Source organism: Lissotriton helveticus, chromosome 4_1 (assembly GCF_964261635.1).
Source record: "Lissotriton helveticus chromosome 4_1, aLisHel1.1, whole genome shotgun sequence".
Classification (NCBI taxonomy): Eukaryota; Metazoa; Chordata; class Amphibia; order Caudata; family Salamandridae; genus Lissotriton; species Lissotriton helveticus.
This window is the reverse complement of record NC_136063.1, coordinates 32,698,683-32,722,975: the sequence shown is the minus strand read 5'-3', so window position 1 is coordinate 32,722,975 and position 24,293 is coordinate 32,698,683. Positions and strand designations below refer to the sequence as shown.

Here is a 24,293-nt window from a genome sequence, read left to right as displayed (position 1 = left end):
GTGTTAGACTTTGCTTTTATTTTTGATAGCAGGGCATTTCTCGGACTTTGTAATTTTTAATGCGCATTGCAATGCGTGCATTTTAGTGTTAGACTTTGCTTTTATTTTCCATAGCAGGGCATTTCTCAGACTTTATAATATTTTATGCGCTTTCGAATGCAGGCGTTTTCGTGTTAGACTTTGCTTTTATTTTCGATAGCAGAACGGCATTTCTTGCACTTTGTAATTTTTAACGCGCTTTGTAATGCGTGCGTTTTCGTGTTAGACTTTGGTTTTGTTTTCGAAAGCAGGGCATTTCTCGGACTTTATACTTTTTAATGCGCTTTCTAATGCGTGCGTTTTTGGTGTCAGCACTAGGGCAGGGTGAAAGTTCGAAGTGAGGATACAGAGGAGTACCGTTGAACTTGAAAGGCCAGCACTGTACTTTTATAATAATAGTTAGCATCTGCGGCCAGGACTGCTCTGTGTAATCATCCTTCACGAGTCAGTGAGTAATGTGCTTTGAATACGACGGCAGCGCTATCTTTTAGTTAAAAATATACATTGCGATTGTATTTACCAGACAGGCTCTCGCTGCTACTCATTGCGCAATATAGTATTCACTACTAAATTTTATATCACACACGAGTCAGCGCATTACATTTTTACTAGGGACGGCGCAGCTCTCTCTCTGTTCTCGGCACTAGGGTCCGGTGCGAGGAGGAAATGGAAAAACAGGAAAACATAGGAGTACCGTCATTCTTGAAAGGCCAGCACTGTACTTTTATAACAATAGTTAGCATCTGCGGGCAGGACTGCTCCGTGTAATCATCCTTCATGAGTCAGTGACTAATGTGCTTTGAATACGACGGCAGCGCTATCTTTTAGAGTTACATACAGCCTGTGCCAATAGCATGCTTTACAGGTAAAACTATACATTGCGATTGTAGCAACTAGTAATATTTATCGTCAAACACAAGTCAGTATGTTACGGTTTTACTGAGGGCGCACATTTACTTTGCTCTTAGCACTGGTGCCCTACTGCCAACTGCAACTTATTTACAGGCCTCTCATTTCCCTATTTGTATTACTGCACACAATATACCTCAAGTATTGTGCAAACGTTAATAAAGCAGCCTAATCCCTTAACAAACAGCAATTATTCGCACACGTATAGTGATGTTAGCGTTATTAATGTGTTATATTGCTTTTCAGTCAAATGTTTCATGTTTAGAAAGTACCACGTGAAAACTATACTTCTTATCGTATGCTTCCTACGCACACTAAAACAACTTTTTTGTTGTACTTCTTATCGTGTGCTTCCTATGCACACTAAAACAACTTTTTGGTTGTAGTGTTGCCTGTTAGTGGAAGTCTACTCTGTCTCAGTGTTATGTTAGGACATCACTATGGTTTCACGTTTGCTTATTAATAGCCGCAGACAACGAGTTTGGTGGTCTCCTTTTAAGTGTATGCTTTTATCCTGCAAACGCAGATATTATCTAAAGTTGCGTCTTAGCTTGGTGTTAAAGCCGCACCCCCGTCATTCACAGTTCTTCCTCACATCGCAGCGTTGACTGGGGCAGAGTCAGATCTTGGCAGACACATACCCCTCGTACAATCCATAATGTGCCCTTAAAAACACAGCCAGCGTTGACCGGGGCAGACTGACAATTAAACAAATCAAAAGCTTTTTCGGCATCTGAGATACAAATGTGAGCTGGAATATGTTTGGTGTTAAGAAAATCTAGAGCTTCAACTAAATGTGTGTTAGTAGACAACCATATTCCTGCTATAAAACCGTTTTGGTCCTGATTTATCAACAAACCCACTACCTGGCTCAATGTATTTGCCAACATTGTTACTATTTTATAATCAGAAATTAGCAAACTGATTGGTCTGTAAGAGTTTACATTTTCCTAGTGTTTGTTCTTTTGGAGGAAGCTTACAAAAATCACAGTATTAACAAGCATTGGCATAGCAGATAGGTCTCGCGTTTGGGACCTTATAAGTCTTTAGCCATGCAACAGTTGATGCTGTTGCAGAAAGGATACTGTGGTGCATAACTGAATACTTATAAGGCCCCAAAGGCGAGACCTATTGGCTATGCCAATGCTTGTTCCCTTTCTCTTCTCTTCTGACTGGTGTCTACTGGGTTTTATCGCAAAAAAAAACATTTTGAAAACAAAGGCTTTACTTTTAAAGAACATCTTCAAATGCCTCACTTGCAACGTGTCAGGATTATCTTCTTCCAAGAAACTGTTGCTGATGACAAATGCTGACTATGACTCTAAAGAATACCTCATGAGTCTGCTTTATTTCTAAAACCTTATTGTTCAAAACATTTCTAGAAATATTTTTCATTAACATGTTGCCCTAGATTGTGGTGCTATGTTTTTCAGTAACCTCTAGTTCGTCTCTTCTTCTTGCAGGTGAGCTCCAACAACCCCTCTTGTGGAAACCAGCGTGCAGACAAGCAAGCGAAGGCCCATGGACATCACCAAGTAAGATACTTCTTTTGTGGGAACTCTCTTGGCAAGGCATGGCTTCCTAGATGGATACAACCTCAATAGTTAACCTTGCCCAATAGAGCGGCAAGAGTTATATTAACTTTTTTGTGTCTAGAGAACCCTGAAAATGGTGATTTGAAGCACTAGGATTATGTTCAGTGACAAGAGTTGACATTCAGTGTTGTGAGTAATCACAACCTCTTTGCAGTGCCCCCACTTTTTGCCCCATTTTGACTAGTACATTCTGGTTTTCTGACTCTGACTGTGCCCAGGGCTCTGCTAACCAGACCCAGTGCCTGTGCTCTGATTAAGAGTATATGGTAATTAAGTGTAATTACAATTTGTACTGACAGCCTATCTTTTAAGTTCCTAATATATAAAAGGGCATGGAGGTTTAGAAGCCCAGTAGACTTAATGCATCTGTTTGTCTCGAGGAAGGCGGCGAGTTGTTTGTTGACGGTCTTCTCGATGACTTTGGCAGGAAAAGGGAGGAGCGAGATGGGGAGGAAGTTCTTGAGGTCTGTGGGGTCCGCGGTGGGTTTCTTCAGGAGGGTGCTGAGCTCGGCATGTTTCCAGCTCTACGGGAAGGTGGCGGTGGCGAAGGAGATGTTGATGGTGTCCCGGAGTTGGGGTGAGATGATGGAGTCGGCCTTGTTGAAGACGTGGTGAGGGCAGGGGTCGGTTGGGGATCCGGAGTGGATGGTGTTCATTGTGCGGGTGGTGTCTTCGGTGCTGACCGGGGTCCAGTTGCAGAGGGTGGTGGTGGGGGGCACTGGTTGGTGGTTGGGTTCGTGGTCTGGATAGCTCTTTGATGATGCTGAAGAGTTCCCTGCAGTTGTGGGTGTTGTTGTCCAGCCGTTCTTTGAATGTTGTCCTTTTGGTGTTGCGGATCAGCTTGGTGTTGCGGATCAGCTGGTGGTGTATGCAGGTGGCATTCTTGAGGGCTGTCATGTTTTCTGTAGTCTGGTCGTGGCGCCAGGCTCTCTCGAGGGTGCGGCAGTTTTTCTTGGAGGTTTTGAGTTCGTTGGTGAAACACAAAGTTTTTTTTGCTGCCGGGTCTGCTGGGAGGGTTCTTCAGTGGTGCGAGGTCATCGGCGCAGATGGTGAGCCACTGTGTGAAGTTGCAGGCTGCTTCGTTGGAGTTTGTTGTGTTGGCGGGAGGGTTCTGGGTGAGGGAAGTGGTGAGCTGGTCGGCGGTGATCTTGCTCCAGCTCCTGCGGGGAACCTGTTGCGGGTGGTGGTGGGTCGTGGTTCTCCTGAAGTTGAAGTGGACGCAGCTGTGATCAGTCCAGTGTAGTCCGGTGGAGTGGCTGAAGGAGATGTGCTTGCTGGAGGAGAAGACAGGGTCAAGCGTGTGGCCGGCGTAGTGGGTGGGGGTGTTCACCAGTTGCTTGAGTCCGAGGTTGACGAGGTTGTCCAGTAGGGCGGCGGTGTTGTTGTCATTGTTGTTCTCCAGGTGGAGAGTGTGTGTGTATTTAGGATGTATTTAGGATGTTGTGTATTCTAACAATGGTCTTCCCTCATCCTCGTCCTCAGTTCACTGTTCTGCTGCCATGTCCAAATGAGTATGTGGTTGTCGCCCAAATAATAACAGACTGAACACCGTAGACTTTTGTTCATGAGTCTTAATGGCAAACAACACTAGTGGGAGTTTGTGGTCCCAGTTTTTCCCATAGTTGTTTATGCATTTCCTTATGATCGTTTTGATGGTTCAGTGGCACCTTTCAACCAATCCGTACATTTGTGGCCGATAATCCGCTTTCCTCATCTGTCTGACACCAAGGAGAGTGCAAATCTCCTTCATTAATCTAGATATAAAGGGAGTCCCTTGGTCTATTAGTATCTCAGTTGGGAAGCCAACTCTCGAGTAAAAAGATATCATTGCTTGGGCTATCGTAAATGTTGTCATACTCGTCAATGGTACTGTTGTAGGGATTCTGCACATACACTGACCTATGCACTGTAATGTGAGACTTTGGTATATAGGCGCTACACCTTCCTACAGCCTTAGTACTCACGAGCCCAGGAATGGCTAGCTATAGTGTCCCACCTGCCCTCCTTTGCATTGTATCAAGACTATAGCAGCTACTCTCCCTCCCCATGAACTGAGATATTAAGATAATATTATATTATAGAAGATCTCAGGGTTTTATCAGCAGACCCCATACCTATAGGACATAGATTGTGTCTCTACATCACAGCTCCATATAGGTCTTTATTCTTGAATGGTCTCCCATCAAGTGTCTGCCTGTGTAACATGTATTCTCCTATTATCAAAAAGGAGCAAGTTCCACAAACAGCAGGAGCAGCATATGTTTTGTCTATGCTCGAAGGCCTGGCCAGAAAAGAATAATAAGGGACATTGTTGTTCGACCTTGCTCACATTGTTCAGAGCTCATTAAGCAGAGAGCCAGCGTAGCTAGTAGGTTACAGGCGAACAGCGAAAATAATCTTGCATAAGAGGAAGCCTACAGTGTCATGCACAAAAGTAGTTTAATGGCTCCTAAGCCCAGGCTAACTTAAAATGTCAACGAGGTCCCACAATCCACATGACAGTAGATTATGCTACTCGATACCCTGAAGCAGTACTAACACTAAGATATATTGATGTCCGAAGGAGGAGGGCATAGGAGCTCCTACTAAATCCATCCCTACTCATTTGAACGGTATATCAAGTATAGGTAAAGACTGTAAGGGGGCCCTCTTCTCTGTGGGTGGATTTACTAATTGGCACCTGGGACAGTTCATTCGTGAATCTAGCAACTTCCTTATATTTTACCAGCCAATAGAACCTGTCTAGCAGATATTTTAGAGTATGTTCTTGTCCATAATGGCCTCCCCAGGACTGACTCTCTGCTATGTACAAGGCTTGCTCTCGGATAGCTATGGGCACCAGTAGTTGTTCGACCTGGCGTTCAGGTCCCTCACTACGTCTGTACAAAAAACATACGGTCCTACCTTGTCGGGGTCTTCTTCTTGAGCTTGAGTCCATGCCTGGGCTAATGTGCTGTCATCCCTCTGTGATGTTCTAAAACTCTGCATCAGCATTTGACTGTTATCTGGAGAGGAAAGGAGACCGGTAACAGGTGACAGTATCTTGGCCCTGAAGACTTCTCTGTCTTTTCTTTTCTCTGCGTGTGTTTTGGGTATTTTTATTCCTGAACTTTGTATATCCGAAGTGGAGAAGGGGTCCTCTGGTAATCGATCGGTCTCAGGGTTTGTTTTAGTAAACTTGAATAAGTATTCATCAAACCGGGGTAGATCTGTGCCTAAAATAAACATCTGTGCTAAGTCCGGCACCACCCCCACTTGGCGTATCTGTGGATCTCCTTTTACATCGATCAGTACCTCAGCTAGAGGATATAGCCATACACCTCCATGCACGAAGGAGACCTGTATCTGCGCCTCTTCCGAAATCTGACCAATGTGAACCAACTCTCTTGAAACAATGGTGTGGTGACAACCTGTATCCAACAATGCATCCACTGACCTACCATGAAGCCGGGGTTGTCTTGTATCGTCCCTCGGGCTTTCCTGTGGCTATAACTCTACCATGAGACCATCCGATTTCCATGGGTTCCACCCCGTCTCCCTTTACTGGGCAGTTCCTGGCAATGTGTCCCCGCTCTGAACACCTGAAAGTCCTGCCTGTGTAGGGAATAAGTTCAAAGGAGGCCTAATCAGGTTTCTGCCCCCACACCCCGTATTCTTCTGTTCTCCTGTTCTGGGATAGCGTTTTTGGATAGTTGTAGGGGATTTCATCGTTCGCACTCTAAATTCAACAGCGGTCTGTACCGTTAAGTGAAGGTGTTGTTTTATCCAAGTTCGGCTACTATTGGGTAGGACCCCCAGATACTGCTCTAGATGCACTTTTGAAATGACCTCCTCCATAGGGGATGCACTGGGTTGTAGTCATCTCTCATCTTGATCCCTAATGCAATAATACAGAGTCCTAGGATTGTCCCCTGCTGTCCATTCTCTTTACGGAACTTGCCTTGGTAATACTCTGTGTCATACGCTAATTGTTCCACAATGGTTTCCTTGATTTCAGGGTAGGGAGTGAGTACCGCAGGATTGAGAGCCTGGTATGTGGCCTGTAATGAGAGAAAGGGAGCTATGTACTGGCCCCATCTTTCCTGTGGCCAGGTAGCCGTAGCTTTCAGTTCTGGTTGGTGTGGCTCTGCAGTTCTTTCTTCTTCCGCACTTGGGGTCAGGGTCTCCCTGCTGCTCTCTACTGCGCCTGCCGGTCCCTCATGGTTTCTCGCGTCCTCTTCCTTGCGTTTGGGTTGCACGCCGTTTTCCTCCTCCAGCCTCCTTTTCTTTTCCTCCGTCCTCCAAGTCACTTCCCCTGATCCCGCTAGAGCGTCAGGCTCACTCTCGGCACCTCACATTTCCGCCACTTCATGAGTTATAACTGCTGCACCCACCATAGCGCTTTGAGATCTAAAGCACTACATAGGTCTAATCGACTAACCAGTCACCAACATGCTGTGCTTTTAAAGAGAATGTGCCAAAAGTTTCCAGCTTCCTTGTCATGTCTTCATGAAAGCGCAAAAAAACTGACTCTCTGAATGGTGCAACGGACATGAAGCAGCCGCAGCGATCAGAAATAAACTCTGGGAACGTTGTCCAGTTTCACAGACACATTTCCTTAATGTTCCTTAAGTCAAGTCGAGTTTGTGGAAAGAGAAAGCAAGTTGTATGTCAAACGGGCGCAGCAAAGCATAAACACAACAACAAAATAAGATCACTTAGCAGAAGCGCTCATTCTATATATAAGAAGCCCAGGAGTGGGAAATAAAAACAAGCACACGCCTCGGGGGGAGAGAGGAGAGAGACCTGTGCGATTTCCTCGTGGGAGTGAGTGGCAAGCTGCAGTAATTGCTGCCATATGGCGCCAGCTGCTCGCTCCCGCGAGGAAATCGCCAGACGTGCACACGTTACCATTGGAAGCTAGGCAACGTCTGCACATTTTTGCAGGGAAAGCTGTGCCGATGACTTATGGTCTTTTTCCTATGCAGCGGAGACCTAATAAGATTGATATCCGCGGCCATTAATCCATATGCATGCAAATGACGCCGGAGCAATGCACAGCTATGTGCCGCAACATCGACATGAGCCATAACGACTAAGAAAAAAGAACAAGTTAATGCGCGGCAGCGCAATATAGTGTATTAAGCCAAAAGAAAACCTTTTAATTGTATCAAACTTGAAAAAACCTATAAAACGTCAATATAGGTAGGGTATGCCGTCACAACTGTTTAGCGGAAAATAGAACCAAGGGTATTGTGGACAAGCACAAACACTACTCAAGTGCCTCATAAATAAGAACCAGACCAAACTTTAGCTGTGCCATGTTGCAGGATTCTGCACATACACAGAAATATGAGCAGGAAACCAAGACCTCAGTGTGTAGTTGTGTACCAGAAAGCCCACCTCGGTGCCCAGAACCGCAATCCGACTAGCTATAGTGTCTCATACGTTCTCCGTACTACAGCGAAGCTACCAATGATTAGACATCATAGAACACGTCACTCTGTCCCTCTCAGGCACCACGGGAAGAAGAACAGTCTTTTGTTCAAACACTCAGACTTTATCCACAATGTGAGTAAACAGAGACAAGGTATGTTTTAAAATGTTTATTTTAACTAACGTGCTCTAAAAAGCTGTACACAAGCCAATACCTGCAGCACAATGGATAAGAACAATATAATCAGCATGATTACAATTCCATAAAGTATAAAAGGGGAAATCATATTATAATGATAGTGGAAACAGGACTGCAGCTCCTTACCACCCCCAGTACTATGAACTAGTTTCATATAACTATAGAAGACCTTTAGGCTTTGTCATGGAGACCCCATACCTCCAAGTGTATATGCAAGCAATTACATCTCAGAACATGCACGTTGGAATGAATCTCTCCAAGTGCCTTTTCATGCATGCAATGCCATATTAAAAGCACCCAACTTTCAGTAGTGCAGCTGTGTTCCATGTTTTGTCTATGAACGTGGGATTGACCAAAGTGAATCAACAGCATACATTGTTTTTCGACCTTGACCACGCTGTGTAGACGAGGAGCACTGTGTTACAGCTAAATGTGTGAAAGGCAGACAGTGGAAGAGGAGTGGCGCAGCGGCCAGAGCGACTGACGCTGGGCGCTGGGGATCATGGTTCGATCCCCGTCTCTGGCGGCAGGGTTCTGCCCAGCACCATGTGATTCTGTATTCACAAAAAGTATCGGTGGTAGTGTCCCCCTACCAAGAGGGAAAACGTCCGAACATAGAGTTAATACATCTCATAGAAGTAATAATACACGTGAAATATATTACATAAAAAGTATTAGTCTGCCTCAAAGAGGTGCTCTTATGACCTGATGCACACCCACCACCAGGGGTGTCAAACAGCACAAAGTGCCAAATATCAGAAAGAAAATGAGAGCAGGCCACACAGCACTCCCAATAATGCCCAATTGATAATTAATCTAGGAAAGCTAGATAAATGTTCTGAATCTATCAAAACAAAGTAATGTATTTTAAGTTCATTCACAATCAACAATATGCAGTGTCCATTATTATACAGCAAGCTCCAAATTCAGAGATCCAAGCCAAATCGTATTCTTCCAACTCTTTATTGTGGATCCATAGACATATAAAAAAACTTCACAGCTCACACCGCCGACACGTGTTTCGTCTCATAGAGACTTTTTCAAGGCAAGGATAGTAAATGCGTGGACGTGTATTAGGTTCGTATTCCGCCTTTGTAAGTCGACCCGTGTCCATCAAATTGCGACTACTCAGTGCTGGTCATAAAGTCGACCACCTAACTAAAGTTCCTTTCCTAAATGTTCAATCTGTGTGGAGAGTCTTCATTAAATGAACAGCCATTATAATATGTCAGGAATTGTAGAGTATGTTGAAGCCAAGTCGAGCTACAGAATATCCTATGCTACGTATCAGCACCGTAATTGATAAGAATAATCAATAATATCAGTTCACGGCTCAGTTCGCCCTGTCAGATTATTATACTACCGCTCCACTGTGTTTTAATCGGTAAAACGCTATTGTTGAGTGGAGGTCCCTCTTCAATGTTAATATGCACGTAACCCAAGACCTTGATAAGTCTCTCCAATCGTCGATAGACGGCCAGCCTCCAATACCATGTTTTTCTGGGCAATAGCTTGCTTAATCTTCCCGACAGTCCCCAGTGCCTTGACACCTTAGGGTAATTGTTTGCGCTTTACAAATACTGGACATTACTGGACATTTCCCATGCGAAAATGCACCAGCAGACCGTCCACGAGAATAAAGCCATGTAGTAACGCGTGCACACGCGGCAAAATGGCTGCCAAGCATATACTAACCAATGCTAACTTAGCAATTTCTGCAGTAAATCCCATGTGCTCACTACAAATTTAGACATTTAACTTGTTGTACGGGAAAGAGCAGTGGAACTAATGGCCGGGTTAGCAGGGACCCAGTGCATTTCCAGCCAAAAAGCATCAGTAATAGGGAAAATGTGGGGGTGACCATGTATAAAATGGCCTTTCCCTCACTACTCACCTCAGTGGCTCTGTTGTCGAGTGTTTGCATCTGTTTCCCCACCAGCACCGTCCAATGGTAAAACCAGCAGCTCCAGTTCTGCACCACGTATAGCCAAGTACAATTCTGCAAGCGAGAGGCCCAAGCTAGGTAGAGTTGTTGTGCCTGGTGACTCCTGGTCCAGGGGCCCAAACAAGCGTAGCCATCAATGGGCTGCCACGAACTCGACCTTCTAGTGACCCCCTGTCGCAAGTACTATTTTTCAGCACCCTCCGCTCCCATGTTCATGACCAAGGACAACCAGGACACTTTTAATTCACACATCCTTCACTGGCAGTTTGCATGTGTTTGAGTGTGGATCTCTTAGGGTGGCATAATACATGCTGCAGCCCTTAGGTAACCTCTTTAGTACCCAGGCCCTAGCTCCCAGGGGTATCATTCACTAGGAACTTACAGGGCTGCCGAAGTCATTGTAAATTTGGAAACAATTTATACATTTAACTAGTTTGAAGGGAAAGAGCAATGACACTAGTGGCCTGGATAGCAGGGACTCAGAGCACTTCTAGTCAAAAAGCATCAGTACCAGTGCAAACGTGGGTGTGAGCTTCCACAAACTTGACCTGCAAGTAACCAAGTTTAAAAAGTATAATTGTTCAGCACCCTCTGCTTCCTCGTTTAGCACCCAGGACAACCAGGACACATATGTATCCAGGCCCTACGAGCAAATGTCTGACTGTCACAGCTTTGTCCTCTGACCCGTAAAGCCTTAACTACAAGTGGCTTCCTATGAACTCACCCTGCAAGTGGCTGAGTGTCACAAGTGATGTTCTTCATTGACCGCAATGACAAAAATTCAATAGTTTAATCTCTATTGAATTGTTTTTCATTTGAAATTGTATAACTCTTGTTAAATGTATCTGACTTACTTTGTTTTGGCATCCAAATTAATACAAATATCTGATTTATTTGAATAAATGTGTGTTAGATTTCTTTTGAGTCAAATCAATTACTTATCATCAGTGTTGGTACTCTGAAAAGCTTAACACGTGTTCCTCAAGTCAATCCTGACTGCTCTTTGCCACACTACCAGGACTGAGCTAAGGTTTATCATTGTGAATCCAAGGACCATCTTTGGCGTTTTGTGAGAGCATTGCATAATGAAGCTTAATCAGCCACCCAGCATAATACTCCACTTTCCTACACATGTCAGTTCAAACAACATTGTTTATACTATTGTTCTTAAACAATCTTGAAATATAGATGGTACTTGTCCCATACTGATGTCACATTAGGTGTCTTATCAATATCAGTGTCTGGATGACTTGACACCTTCACAAGTTTTTAGAAAGATAAGCATTCTGCCTAGGTCATAGCAAGACAGTCCCACAATCAGGCAGATAGTCAATCAATCAATCAGTATTTGCACAGCGCTGCACTGTCTCCCTTCGGGGTATCTGGGCACTGAGAATGCTGTGTCTTCATTGCAAATTCAAGTCTTGAGTCTCTTATTGAAGTCCACCAGGGAGGGGATCTACTCAGATGTAAAAGGGCAGGTTATTCCAGACCTTGGCGTTGATGTAGGAGATATAACACTGACAACCCTGCCTAGCTTTTCAGTATTAATTCAACAGACAAATTAACTTCTGCTTTGTGAATCCCTTATCCACACCCTTCTAAATTCTGTTCCTGGGATTCCCAGGTATCTCTGTACCTGTGCTTCTGGACAACATAGAACAAGACACCAACTTTATGTTAAACATATAATCAATAATCAATAGTTATCACCAAAATTATCAATAAAACCATAATTCTGCTACCAGAAAAATGGATCCAACGAGACGCAACAACTCAAGGGGACAAATAAATCTCAGCACAGTGTACACCGAGATCAACGCCCTACTCCAAAAACCTAAGGCAGACCCAAGAGACCTCAAGAACTTCCGGCCCATCTCTCTGCTCACCTTCCCGGCCAAGGTCATTGAGAGAACTGTCAACAGACCGCTAACACGATACCTTGAAGAAAACAGAATCCTGGACCCTACCCAGTCAGGGTCCTGCAGTAACAATAGCACCGAGAGTGCCCTCATCGCTGCCACCGACGACATCAGGACCCTGCTGGACAACAGTGAGCCCGCAGCAATCATCCTCCTAGACCTCCCTGCCGCCTTCGACACCATCTGCACACTACGAGCACGCCTCCACACTGCAGGGATCCGAGACAAGGCTCTGGATTGGACCACCTCCTTCCTCTCCGGCAGAACCCAGAGCGTCCGCCTCCCCCCATTCCATTCCAAAGCCTTTGAGATCATCTGCGGGGTACCCCAGGGATCCTCCCTCAACCCAGCACTGTTCAACATTTACATGGCCCCGCTCGCACACGTAGCCCGACAGCACGACCTCAACATAATCTCATACGCTGACGACACTCAGATGATCCTCTCCCTCATCAAGGACCCCATCACAGCCAAAGCCATCCTCCACAAAGGAATTAAGGCCGTCGCTGACTGGATGAAGACCAGACATCTGAAGCTGAACTCGGACAAGACGGAGGTCCTCATCCTCGACTCCAACCCTTCAGCCTGGGACGACTCCTGGTGGCCGACGGCACTGGGGGCAGCCCCGAAAACCACCGACCATGCACGCAACCTGGGAATCTTACTTGACTCAACGCTTTCAATGACCAAGCAAGTTAACGCCGTCTCCTCCTCCTGCTTCAACACACTCTGCATGCTCTGCAAGATCTACAGATGGATCCCGACAGATACAAGAAAGACAGTCACCCAGGCCCTCGTCAGCAGCAGACTCGACTACGGAAACGCCCTCTACGCGGGAGCACCGACCAAGCTCATAAAATGCCTACAACGCATCCAAAATGCTTCGGCACGACTGATCCTCGACGTACCACGCCACGGCCACATCACCCCCCACCTGAGAAACCTGCACTGGCTCCCCGTCAATAAGATTATATCCTTCAAGCTCTTCACCCAAGCACACAAGGCACTCCACAAGACTGGCCCAGCCTACCTCAACAGATGGCTCTCTTTCTACATCCTCAACCAACAGCTACGCTCCGCCGACCTCTCATGGCCACTGTCCCGCGCATCCGAAGAACAAACACCGGTGGGAAATCCTTCTCCCACCTCGCCGCCAAGACATGAAACACCCTCCCACTGAGCCTACGACAGACCCAAGACCTGCTGACCTTCAGGAGGATACTTAAGACCTATGCTCTTGGTGCCAGGTCCCACGGTTCTGATCATCAACTTGGCAGCTTGTCAGCTGCTTCCGGAGAGTATCCTTGACTTTTCTGCCACCAGGCACACCGCATGTCTGATCACGTGTTTCTTTCGTGCATGCTTCCCAACTCCACCTCCTTCTGCGGACAACATAAGCAGGAAGCAGGCCTGTGTGACATACCTTCTCGGTCAACCTGAATATGTTCTTCAGCAGAACCTCCTGAAGGCATTAGTTTGTTACCTTTCTCTTCTCTTCTGACGGGTGTCTACTCGATTGCATCGCAAAATGAAACATTTTGAAAACAAATGCTTTACTTTTAAAGAACATCTTCAAATGCCTCACTTGCAACGTGTCATGATTTATCTTCTTCAAAGAAACTGTTGCTGATGACAAATGCTGACTATGACGCTAAAGAATACCTCATGAGTCTGCTTTATTTCTAAAACCATATTGTTCAAAACATTTCTAGAAATATTCCTCCTTAACATGTTGTCCTAGATTGTGGTGCTATGTTGTCAGTAACCTCTAGTTTGTCTCTTCTTCTTGCAGATGAGCTCCAGCGACCACCATTGTGGAAACCAGTGTGCAGACATGCAAGCGAATGCAGATATATATCACCAAGTAAGATAATTCTCCTGTGGGAGCTCTCTAGTCATGGCTTCATAGATGGACACAACCTCAATAGTTGACCCTGCCCAATAGAGCAGCAAGAGTTATATGAACTTTGTTTTATGTCTGGCAAACTCTGAAAATGGTGATTTGAAGCAGTGGGATTATATTCAGTGACAAGAGTTGACCTTTAGTGTTGTGGGAAATTACGACCTGTTTGCAGTGTCCAGGGCCAGACTGGGAACCAAAACTGGCCCTGGTAGAGAGCTCGGCTGGCCCCCCTGGGAGCGGCCAAGCTGTATGCCAGGTTCGGTTTCGCTCGATTTTGCTACAGGGGCAGTTTTGCAGCTATGCTACAAAAACGGCCCCTCTAACAGAAACGGCCCCCAGGGGCCCAAAATTGCCCCCCACCCTAGTGGCCCAGCGGGGAAACGCCCGGTGCCCACTACGGCCATTCCGGCCCTGGCAGTGTCCCCTGAATTTTGCCCCCATTTTGACTAGTACGTTCTGGTTTTTTGACTCTGACTGTGCCCTGGGGCTCTGCTAACCAGACCCAGGGCCTATGCTCTGATTAAAAGTATATGGTAATTAGGTGTAATTACAGTTGGTACTGAACGCCTAGCTGTAAATTCATAGTATATAAAAGGGCATGGAGGTTTAGAAGCCCAGTAGGCTGCCTTTACATTATAATTATATGCACACTTTACTTTGGTTGAAAAGGTACTTTCAAAGTAGCAATCCTCAATGTTTTTACATATAAGTCACCCGTAGGTGCCCCAGGGGTAGGGTGCTATGTAACTATAAGCAGGGATATTATAAAAATGTTTCATATACCATGGTGGGGGAAAAGCTGCCAATTTCGTTTTTCCACATTGCAGATAATTAACTCCATAGACTAACATTGGAATATTTTATTTCAGTATAAATATTGACAGGAGATACCTAAAAAAGAAAAGGCTGAAAATCCATTCTGGGATAGTTGCATTTTAGTCAATAACAGTCCCTGTCGGTGTCAGTTCCCTCACTGTGCACCCGAATGTCTCTGTTCTCCCCAAGGTCCAGGTATGCTTCTTCCTGCGTTTTCACGTCTCATCAGAGGAAAGGGTTGGCGCATATACCTCGGAACAAGCAAATGGGAAATACTGTAAGAAGTCTGTCACTTTCACTATGCTCTAACCCTTCACCGTCACCCAAGGTGGGACCATGCTCTACCTCATGCTGCATGTACACAACATAGGTGAGAGATCCCCAAAGATCCTATTGGTGACCCTTCCTTCATCTTCCCCTAGTAAAGAAGTTGATGAAAGGTACTTGCCTGAAGCCACGGCCCTCCGGGGTCGTGGCTGAAGAAGTCACATTGTTCTTTTCCCCTCCGGGACGGCTTGACTAGTTGGCAGGGTTTTTCAATGCTGGTTCTTGTGGCTTCTTTCTTCTTCCGTGCTCGGTGTCAGGGTCTCCCTGCTGCTCTCCACTGTGGCTGCCGGTCCCTCATGGTGTCTCGCATCCTCCTCCTTGTGTTCGCGTTGTGTGCCGTTTTCCTCCTACAGCCTCCTTTTCTGTCCCTGCGTCCTCCACGTCACTTCCCCTGATCCCGCTAGAGCGTCAGGCTTGCTCTCGGTCCGTTGCATTTCCACTGTCATTTCGGAAATCCTGTCAGGACGCGGTACGGGATTACACTGCCTTTCCTCCAAGTATGGACGATCGTGACAAAAAGTCCACATTCCCTTGGGACCTTCCTGGGGCGTGAAGGGTCTGAAAAGAGAAAGGCTGTATTTATTTATGCATTTTATAAAGCGCACAAATACCCAAAGGTGTCTCGGCGCCGTTGGTCCGACGGAAAGATGGTAAACATAATGAATCACTGATTGAAGAGCCAGGTCTTTATCTGTTTCCTAAAGATGAGCAGGGCGGGGTTGGTCTTGTTGTGGAAGGGAAGCCTGTTCCAGACTTTCATAATGGCAGATATAAATGATCTGTCGCCCCAGGAGGCTTTTTTGTGCGAGGAACCGTAAGAAAATTAGCATTGGAGGAACACAATTGTCTGGGTGGATTGTAGGGTTGGAGAGACTGAGAAAATCAGGACCAGTGGTGTGTATGGCCTTATAAGCGATGCAGAGAGCTTTAAACTTGGATCTGCTTCTACTTGGTAGCCAGTGAAGTTGGCGGACTACAATGGAGATGGGCTTAAATTTAGGAGGGCCTGTCAGCAGCCTAAGTGCTGCGTTTTGAATCAGCTGGAGTTTTTTAAAAACTTTTTCTTGTGCATTGATGAATAATCTGTTACAATAGTCCACTTTGGACATAACAAGGGTACTGATCAATGTTTTGGCGGCTGAGGAAGGGAGATATGGGAGAAGTTACTTTATAATTCTGATGGTGTGAAAAGCTGACGATACAACCGAATTTGCATGGTGCATGAAAGTCAGTTTGGTGTCAAAATTGACTCCAAGGTTTCTGACCTTTTCAACTGGAGATGAAGGTGTGCCTAGGTCTATTAGCCACCAAAGAGAGAACCGTGATGGTGATAGATTACTGAAGATCATAACCTCAGTCTTACTGGAATTCAATCTCAGGGAGTTGTCGGCCATCCAGGAGCTTATAGCAAGCTTTCCCTTCTGGAAGTTGGCTGCGACCTTTGCACCATCATGATGTATTGCTAACACTAGTTGGGTATCGTCACCTCATACCTGGCTGATCGTTCACAATCAGTAAAAGTGGTATTTTAAGGAATACGGAGATATACAATTGAGGTAAGCACCAGTTTGTATGTTTTGATGAGCCTCGCCAAGCCTGACACGTAGATATTAAACAGTGTCGGGCTTAGCGAGGATCCCTGGGGTACCCCGCAAGGAAAAGAGAATGAGGGGGAGGTAAAAGTGCCAAGCGTGACTGATTGTGAACGATCAGCCAGGTATGAGGTGATGAGGGCCCTGGCCTTGTGACAAATATCTAGTGCAGTGACGCGGTTGATCAGGGTAGCGTGGTCGACCATGTCAAATGCTGCTGAAAGGTCCAACAGGACGAGAACCGCCGCTCCTCCAGCATCCATGATTTTTTTGATCTCATCTGATGCTTTGATGAGGGCGGTCTCCGTGCCAAATTGTGTATCATCTAATAAATGATGTTGCTAGATGAAACTTGCCAATTGGGTGTTCATTACTTTCTCTGCAATTTTTGCAGGTAGAGGCAGTGAAGCAATGGGTCTGTAGCTGGTAGTATCCGCTGGGTCTAAGTTGGCATTTTTTATGAGGGGCATGATAAGCGTCTTTTTCCAAATGGAAGGGTATGTGCAGGTTTGGAACATTGAATTGATTATTTTACCCAGATTAACTCCTATGAGGTCAGAGTTAAGTTGAAGGGTGGCAGGCGGGCACGGATCTTCGGGGGACCCTGATTTCATGGAGGAGATATGATGTGAGATGAGGTCCGGGTGGACTTGACTGAATTCTTCAAAGGTAGGAGTTTGAGGAGAGTGAGTAATAGTGTGTTCTCGAATAAATGGGGGGTCTATTAATGTGCTAAGTGTGTTGAGAGTAAAGTTGTTATAGATGGTACAAACTTTCTCTTGGAAATATGTATCTTGTGAGTTACAAAGTGTCTGAGTGGGAGCGATAGGGGGGGTTGATCCCTGCCCGGCCAGTTTAGATACTACTTGGAACAGTTGTTTGGCCGAGTTCTTTGCCGAATCAATTTAGTTACAATAAAAATTACTTTTAGCTGAGACCAGGAGGCGTTTATAGTTAGCAAGGAATTGCTTGTAGAGGGCTTTCTTGGAGGGATCATAGTGTAAGCGCCAGCTACATTCTAGATGTCGACATTTTTGCTTTTCGCATCTTAGGGCCTCCGAGAACCAATGTGCAGAGACGGAGGCTCGGTTATTCGACCTGCGTTTGATGGGTACCGATTTGGTAACTGCATCATTTATCCAGCTTGTGTATATAATGGCCGCTGAGTCAGGGTCTGTTGGGGGAAGGTCCGGCTGATTTGTGAGTAAGGAGGAATGCAATTCCAGGGAATCAATATTACTCCAGGCTTTGAACTCTCTAGATAGTTGGGGTTTTAGGAGGGGGCTGGGATTATTGCTATGTTGTATGTCAAAGAGAATTGCGTAATGGTCGGTCCATGGTAGCGGTAGAATGTTTCCTAGGTCGAAACATGAAGGGTTGGAGAAGATTCCATCTAGAGTATGTCCAGCAGAATGAGTGGGTGAGGTGACAATTTGTGTGAGGCCTACCGCCTCTAATTCGTCCAGTAGTGTTATTGTGTCTTGGTCATCCTGTGATTCCAAGTGAAAGTTAAAATCTCCTAAGATGGAGAAGTTATTTTCACCTGCAGTTAACTCTCATAGGCTGCCTAACGAGGACAGGAGATCCTGGGGGTAGGTATAGCAGAATACCATTGAAAGGCGGAAATTGCGGAATTGTGATAGAGAAGTAGCAGGCTTCACAGATATTGGTAGGGACTAGTTCTGCTTTGATGAGATAGTCCTCCTCCTTTTTTATTTTGTCTATCAAATATGCAGATCGCGTATCCTTCTGGTGTTTCTGCGTGGAAGTCATGCCCAGCAGCCGGATTCCCCCAGGTTTAAGCTATCAACAGGATTTCTAGTTTCTGATTCTGAATAAAAATCTGGATTTCGTATTTGTGTTTTGGAAAAGAAATGTAAATGTACAGGAATGTTTGTAGGTGAGGGGGTGGTGCTGGTTGAGTAAAATGCTGATTGGTGAATGTTCAAGGAGAAACTGCAGTTAGGACAGCACATCGCGTGCTGAGAAGCAAGTTCCCCAATTTCAAAACTGGGGCAGTTGGTAGGGTGGTTGCTGGAGGAACGTATGGCTGCAAGTCGTTCAGACATATTCTGCAATTGTTTATTACCGGTTAGCTGGCTGGGCTGACCAGGGGGAGTGGCCCTGGGCCCGGTCCAGGCGCGGATGGACACAGACGGGCTTGCCTATGGCGCGCCGCTGGTGCGCCCGGTGCGCGCATCCACTGCGCGAACAGAATAGCATCGTTCTTTTATAGTAGGACAGGGTAAAACAACTAGCCTGCTGACCTGCGCGCCGCAAGCGAGGAGGAAGTCTTAATCACTTCCGGGGCGCCTTCCCTTCACAACAATCTGACAAGTCAGAGGTGGACCGGGGAAGGGAGTGCTTAATATGATAGGAGCAGCATGAGTTAAAAACAGAGTTACCTAATTAGAAATACAATGCGCTAAATGTAAATTACAGCAGTTACTTTCAAGAACTATAGGAGCCCTTTGCCAGGTGCTCTAGCGTTTCGGCAATTCAGTCATGATTTACCTTGCTTTTGTTGAGTCCCTGTAGGGCTAGGAACCAACAAAGCACCTTTGGATTTGTGTTGTTATGGGTGGCAAGCCACGTCAGAGGAGCATGGTCGGTGTTGGACTTGGCCCTTTTGGCAGGTTCACCCCTGAACCTTTTGCCCTTTAATAATGACCTGATGGTAGTGATTTTAGGCTTCTGCGCACTTTAGCACTGTGGCCCAGTGTAAAATGCGTGCGCTCTCTGAGTGTGTGTGGTGAGATTGGCCTGCTCTCCCATAGGAATGCACGGTGGATATGTGTGACCATGGTAGTTCCTGATGTGAGGAGTGCAGGGGCGAGTTTGGTATGTGCGAACTCATGAGATTAAATGCTGTGCGACGGTGTGCACAGATTTAATGTCTCCAGTGTAGAAGTGCCACTTTTAGAAGTTGGCATTTCTGTGTGTAGTGAATGTGAATTCAATGTCTGGCTTGTGAGTGACAGGAGCTGGCTGGTGTGCTTGGCTCCAGGAGTCAGGATGGGTCTGCCCGGTGGTGAATAGGGAGATCTGCATGTAAATGGGAGGGAAGAGTTGCACCTGGGACCTGAATAGGGCAGGACCTTCCCTCCACAATGCTGGCTCCACCACCTGTGCTGCGTCTGATGTCCCTGGCCTGTCCTGTGAATAGCGAAGAGGAGCTGAGCAAAACAAAGTGCTCAAGTGCTCCCAAACCAGTTGCATCTGGTTTTCCCTAAACCCTGTGCCGTGTCACAAAGGGAGTTTTCTGTATAAATAAGGGGCTTTAACCCGATGGAAATGTTCTTGTTTTGCTACTTGAATCTACCAGGGGCGTGCTGCTGCTGGGGCCCAGGGGAAGGCTTGCCTCCCTGGGCCCAGCCCTGCCCCTGGATGCCTGGAGTTCTTGCTGGGATCCTAACAGGAGGGGGCTTGCTGCTGGTGGGGCCCAGGAGGGACAGCCATGGGGGCTGTCTCCCATGCTGAAGTGCCCTGTGGGCTGGTCCCTGGGCCCTACATTGCCCCTCCTGATGCCCAGAACTCCTGGGACCACCTGCTCCCTTTTCGTCGCCCCAGGAATTGATGCTGCCTTTGTGCGCGCTGGGAGCGCCGAGATTTGGCTCCAAAGGCAGCCCCGCAGCTTGGCAGTGCTGAGCTGCACTTTGCCCAGAGGGAATTCCCTTGAAATTGCTTTTGCGGGTGCCCACCCCACTTATTCTGCTGATTATTGGGTGCTTTGATTCAGCAGGAGCCCACCCTGCTTTGTTTTTAATTTCGAGGGAGCCCACGCCTCATTTTGCCGACATCGAGAAATTCACTGTCGCAGCCGCAGGCAAACAGGACGTCAGGCACCATAGTGCCTGACGGCGGGCTGGGCTTCCGGTTTGGAAGGGAAGTCCCGTGCCCGCCTCCGTGAGAGAAGGGAGCAGCCGGTCGAGTGATGGCCTCCTGCGGCCCGGGGCTTACGTGAGCTGTGGAGAGCCCCGGGGCCGCCAGCAGGAAGAGAGATGCGCTGATCCGGGTCGGCGGGGCTCCCGAGGTGAAGGGAGAGCCCCGCAGGTGCCGTGCTGACCGGGAGTCGAGTGCCTCCATCTCCACCCGGTGAGTTACGAGGGAGTCCGCAGTGGGAAAGAGGCAGAATCAGAGCGGCCCGGCCTGGCAGTGGGCCCCTCCAACATGGCTGCATTACATAGCGGGCCCCCGTGGAGGTCCAAAGGCCCCGTGGGCCCGTGCAGCCCATGGTGGGCATTTGTCACCAGCTGCCCTACTATTGCAGGGGGTCAGCTGCAGCGTTTGGTGGCTCTTTCCTGAGGGGGCATGTGATATTTTTAGAGCCTACGTGGCTCTAGCGCTAGGGGGACATTAATTATCTTCTAAGCCTGCGGGCTCCAACGATGGGCATACATTATTCCTACAATATTGCCCCTTGCCAGTTGGCACAGTGTACATAATGTGATTATTATTCTAATGTGTTTTGAGAATACAAAGGCTATTTTTGATATTACCTTGTGTGGAGTTCCTTTTGTGGGGGGCCTGGGATGTTGTTGCTGGTGGATGCATGTGCAAATACTTTACACATTACCTCCGGGATAAGCCTTACTGCTCGTGCCAAGCTATCAAGTGGGTGAGCAGGGGTTATCTTCGTAGTGCAACTCCCTTGCCCTAACTAGAGTGGTGGTGTCAGCCTGGCTTTGGCGCAATCCTCTGCCAACCAGAGATCCCATTTCTAACAGTTGGTTATTAGGAAGAACTTGCATCCTAACAAGAAGCATTGTAAGGCTTCCATGGCCCATTTGATTGACAAACATTCTTTTTCCATAGTTGCGTAATGACTATAAATTCCCTCAAACTAAACGGCGAAAAAACGGAGGTGCTGGTCTTTGGGAAGAGTCAAAATCTGTGGTTGAGCGAGTGGTGGCCTTCTTCGCTTGGCATCTGCCCCACTCCCTCCCCTTCCGCCAGAAATCTTGGAGTATTATTTGACACCTCGCTCTCTATGTCCCTGCAAGTCAACAGGACCGTGGCCACCTGCTGGGGCGTGATCAGGACGCTCAATAAAATCCGCGGTTACTTATCCCCCCAGGCGCGTAAACAGGTTGCAGTCGCCCTGGTTGGCTCAAGGCTGGATTACTGCAACTCCCTGTACATGGAAGCCAATAAAGGTCTGATACATCGTCTGCAGATTCTCCAGAACGCTGCAGCACGCTTTGTTTTGGATCTCCCGAAAGCATCTTCAGCCACCTTAGCCAGGAAGGAGCTTCACTGGCTCCCGGTGCAGCACCGAATTGCTTTTAAAATTCTCTGTCTGACCCATAGAGCATTGAAGGATGGTCCTGCCAGTGCTATCGGATCTCTTCTTATGCGTTATGTCCCCACAAGAAACCTCCGATCTGCGGGACTCTGTCAACTGGTTGTTCCTCGTTTCAAACTGGCCAGATGGGGCGCCAGAGCTTTTTCCGTGGTTGCTCCGCAGCTGTGGAATTCCATTCCCACAGAAATAAAAACGCTCCCGACCATCGAGCGTTTCAAAAAGGCTCTCAAAACCTACTTTTTTAAGAGGGCCTACCCATGAGCAAATAGGACTTAGTAGTTTTGCTAGCTTTTGCATCTGATTTGATTAGGCGCCTTGACGCCCATTGGGCTTAGTACGCGCATCTACAAGAATTGTTTCATTCATTCATTCATTCAATGTACCTCTCTTGGGAACAGTTTTTGACTAAGGTACAGAACAGTTCAAAGGTCTCCCTGTTGGTCAGTTTGAGATATCACGGCCCCTAAGCCTCTGTTTGAATCATCTGTTTGTAACACAAAAGGCTTGTCAAAGTCGGGACACATTAGGACTGGGGGTTCACACAGCTGTGCCTTCAATCTTAGAAAACTCCCCTCTTGAGTAGCAGTCTATTCTATCTTATGATTGGGTTGGCGTTTTGTCAGTAAATCTGTGAGAGGACAGGCTATTCGCAAAAATTGGGCAATAAACCGCTGATAATAGCCTACTGGACCCAGAAATGCACGTATGTCCTTTTTAGTTGTGGGCTGTGGTATCTTCTGAATAGCCTCTAGTTTGTTGTGTTGAGGCTGTAAGGTTCCTGTCTGTATGGAATATCCCAAGTACTCTATATGATCAGTGCCTAATGTTGTTTTTTGGGGTTTCAACATCAGGCTAGCCTGGTGGAGTGAAGCCAAGACATTTAGCAAGTCTTTTTTATGTGTTTCCCAATCTGGACTATACACCACAATATCGTCCAGATATGCCACCACATATTGTTGGTCCGGTCGTAATACCACATTCTTTAACCTCTGAAAGGTTGCAGATGCACCATGTAAACCAAAGTGCATCACCTTGAAGTGATACAAACCAGAGGGTGTGGAGAATGCCGTTTTCTCCCTGTCGGCAGGATTAAGTGGTATATGTCAATACCCTTTTGTCAGGTCAATAGTGGACATTACCTGTGCTCCTCCCAGTCTCTCTATTAGTTTTTTAACTCTAGTCATTGGATAATTTTCATACTTGGAATGGGCATTTAATTGTCTTAATTCTGCTGAAATGGTGCCAGTGCAGAAAGAAAGGACAGGAATGCACTGTATTGGATAAATACAGCATATTCCTGTCCTTTTCCTGCGACACAGGATACTTACTGCTCTGTGCCACTAAGGTCATAATTATGTTCCTACATATTTTGCACAGTGGTGCCTCAGAGGCTGCCAAAACATTTCAAAGACTGCTAGTTTTGTAGCAACCAAATTCAGCCATGCTTAATGTTGTTGGAGAGCACCAGCACTTTCTTTTTCTTTAGTATGGAAGGCTGGAGGTTTCATCTTTAACCCCTTCGATGCGGATGACAAAGCCAGCTCGTCATGCGCGTTACCTGCGCTACGCGGATGACGAGCTGGCTTTGTCACAAACCGCGTTTTTCTTAAATTTCAGCGCACAGCGGGAAAACCCGCTAGCACGCATGCGGTTAAGACTTTCTGGGAGAAATTGGGATTTTATGTCTGTTTGTTGTATGGTTATGGGCGCTACAAAAAACTTTTGTTCAACACCTTTTTCTTCATTTGCAGGCGAACGAACAACCAATTGATGATTATGAACTTCATCAACAAGAACAACTTCAGAGAAGCATCCAAGGTAGGGCCCTACTTTTAAGGCAGGCATTATCTAACAGTATTGACACTTTACATTCAGGCCCATGGGTCACATTGTTTCTATGAAATTCCCTCATTATCCATGTGCTTGAGTTTACGTTGAGCTTTTTGTCATTATGAGAGGTGCAGATGTTTGTTAATTGGAGGCAGCATGTAAGCTGTGGATGCACAGTGGTGTCAACAAATCATGTCCTGGACTACGATGAATGAGTTTGGTGATATTCCAAGTGCAATGTTAAGTAAATCATTTACATTGTAATGTCTTATCTGTGTAACACAAAGGGCCTCATTTACAAAGATTTGGCGTAGGGCAGCGCCGCAAGTATGCAAGCAATGTGAAGGTAGGAAAGTACAAAATCTATTATTCCTGACCTGTCAGCCAAGTGCTGGCGCATAATTTTGTGCCTAGCGCCAATGCAGCCACCCTTGTACCATGGTGTAAATTTAAATAACTTCAACCCTGCATTAAGGGCTGTAGCGCCTGGATAGGG

General features: G+C 46.5%; 1 protein-coding gene across 1 annotated transcript in view; it reads left to right on the top strand.

Annotated features, from left to right (window-relative positions):
- Positions 1 to 24,293, top strand: part of LOC144826926 (uncharacterized) — a 120,728-nt gene that overhangs the window by 23,190 nt on the left and 73,245 nt on the right. Inside the window, exons 3-5 of the mRNA XM_078685385.1 lie at positions 2,412 to 2,483; positions 13,817 to 13,888; positions 23,719 to 23,785. Coding sequence (XP_078541511.1) covers positions 2,412 to 2,483; positions 13,817 to 13,888; positions 23,719 to 23,785 — 211 coding nt within the window. The remainder of the gene's footprint in view (positions 1 to 2,411; positions 2,484 to 13,816; positions 13,889 to 23,718; positions 23,786 to 24,293) is intronic.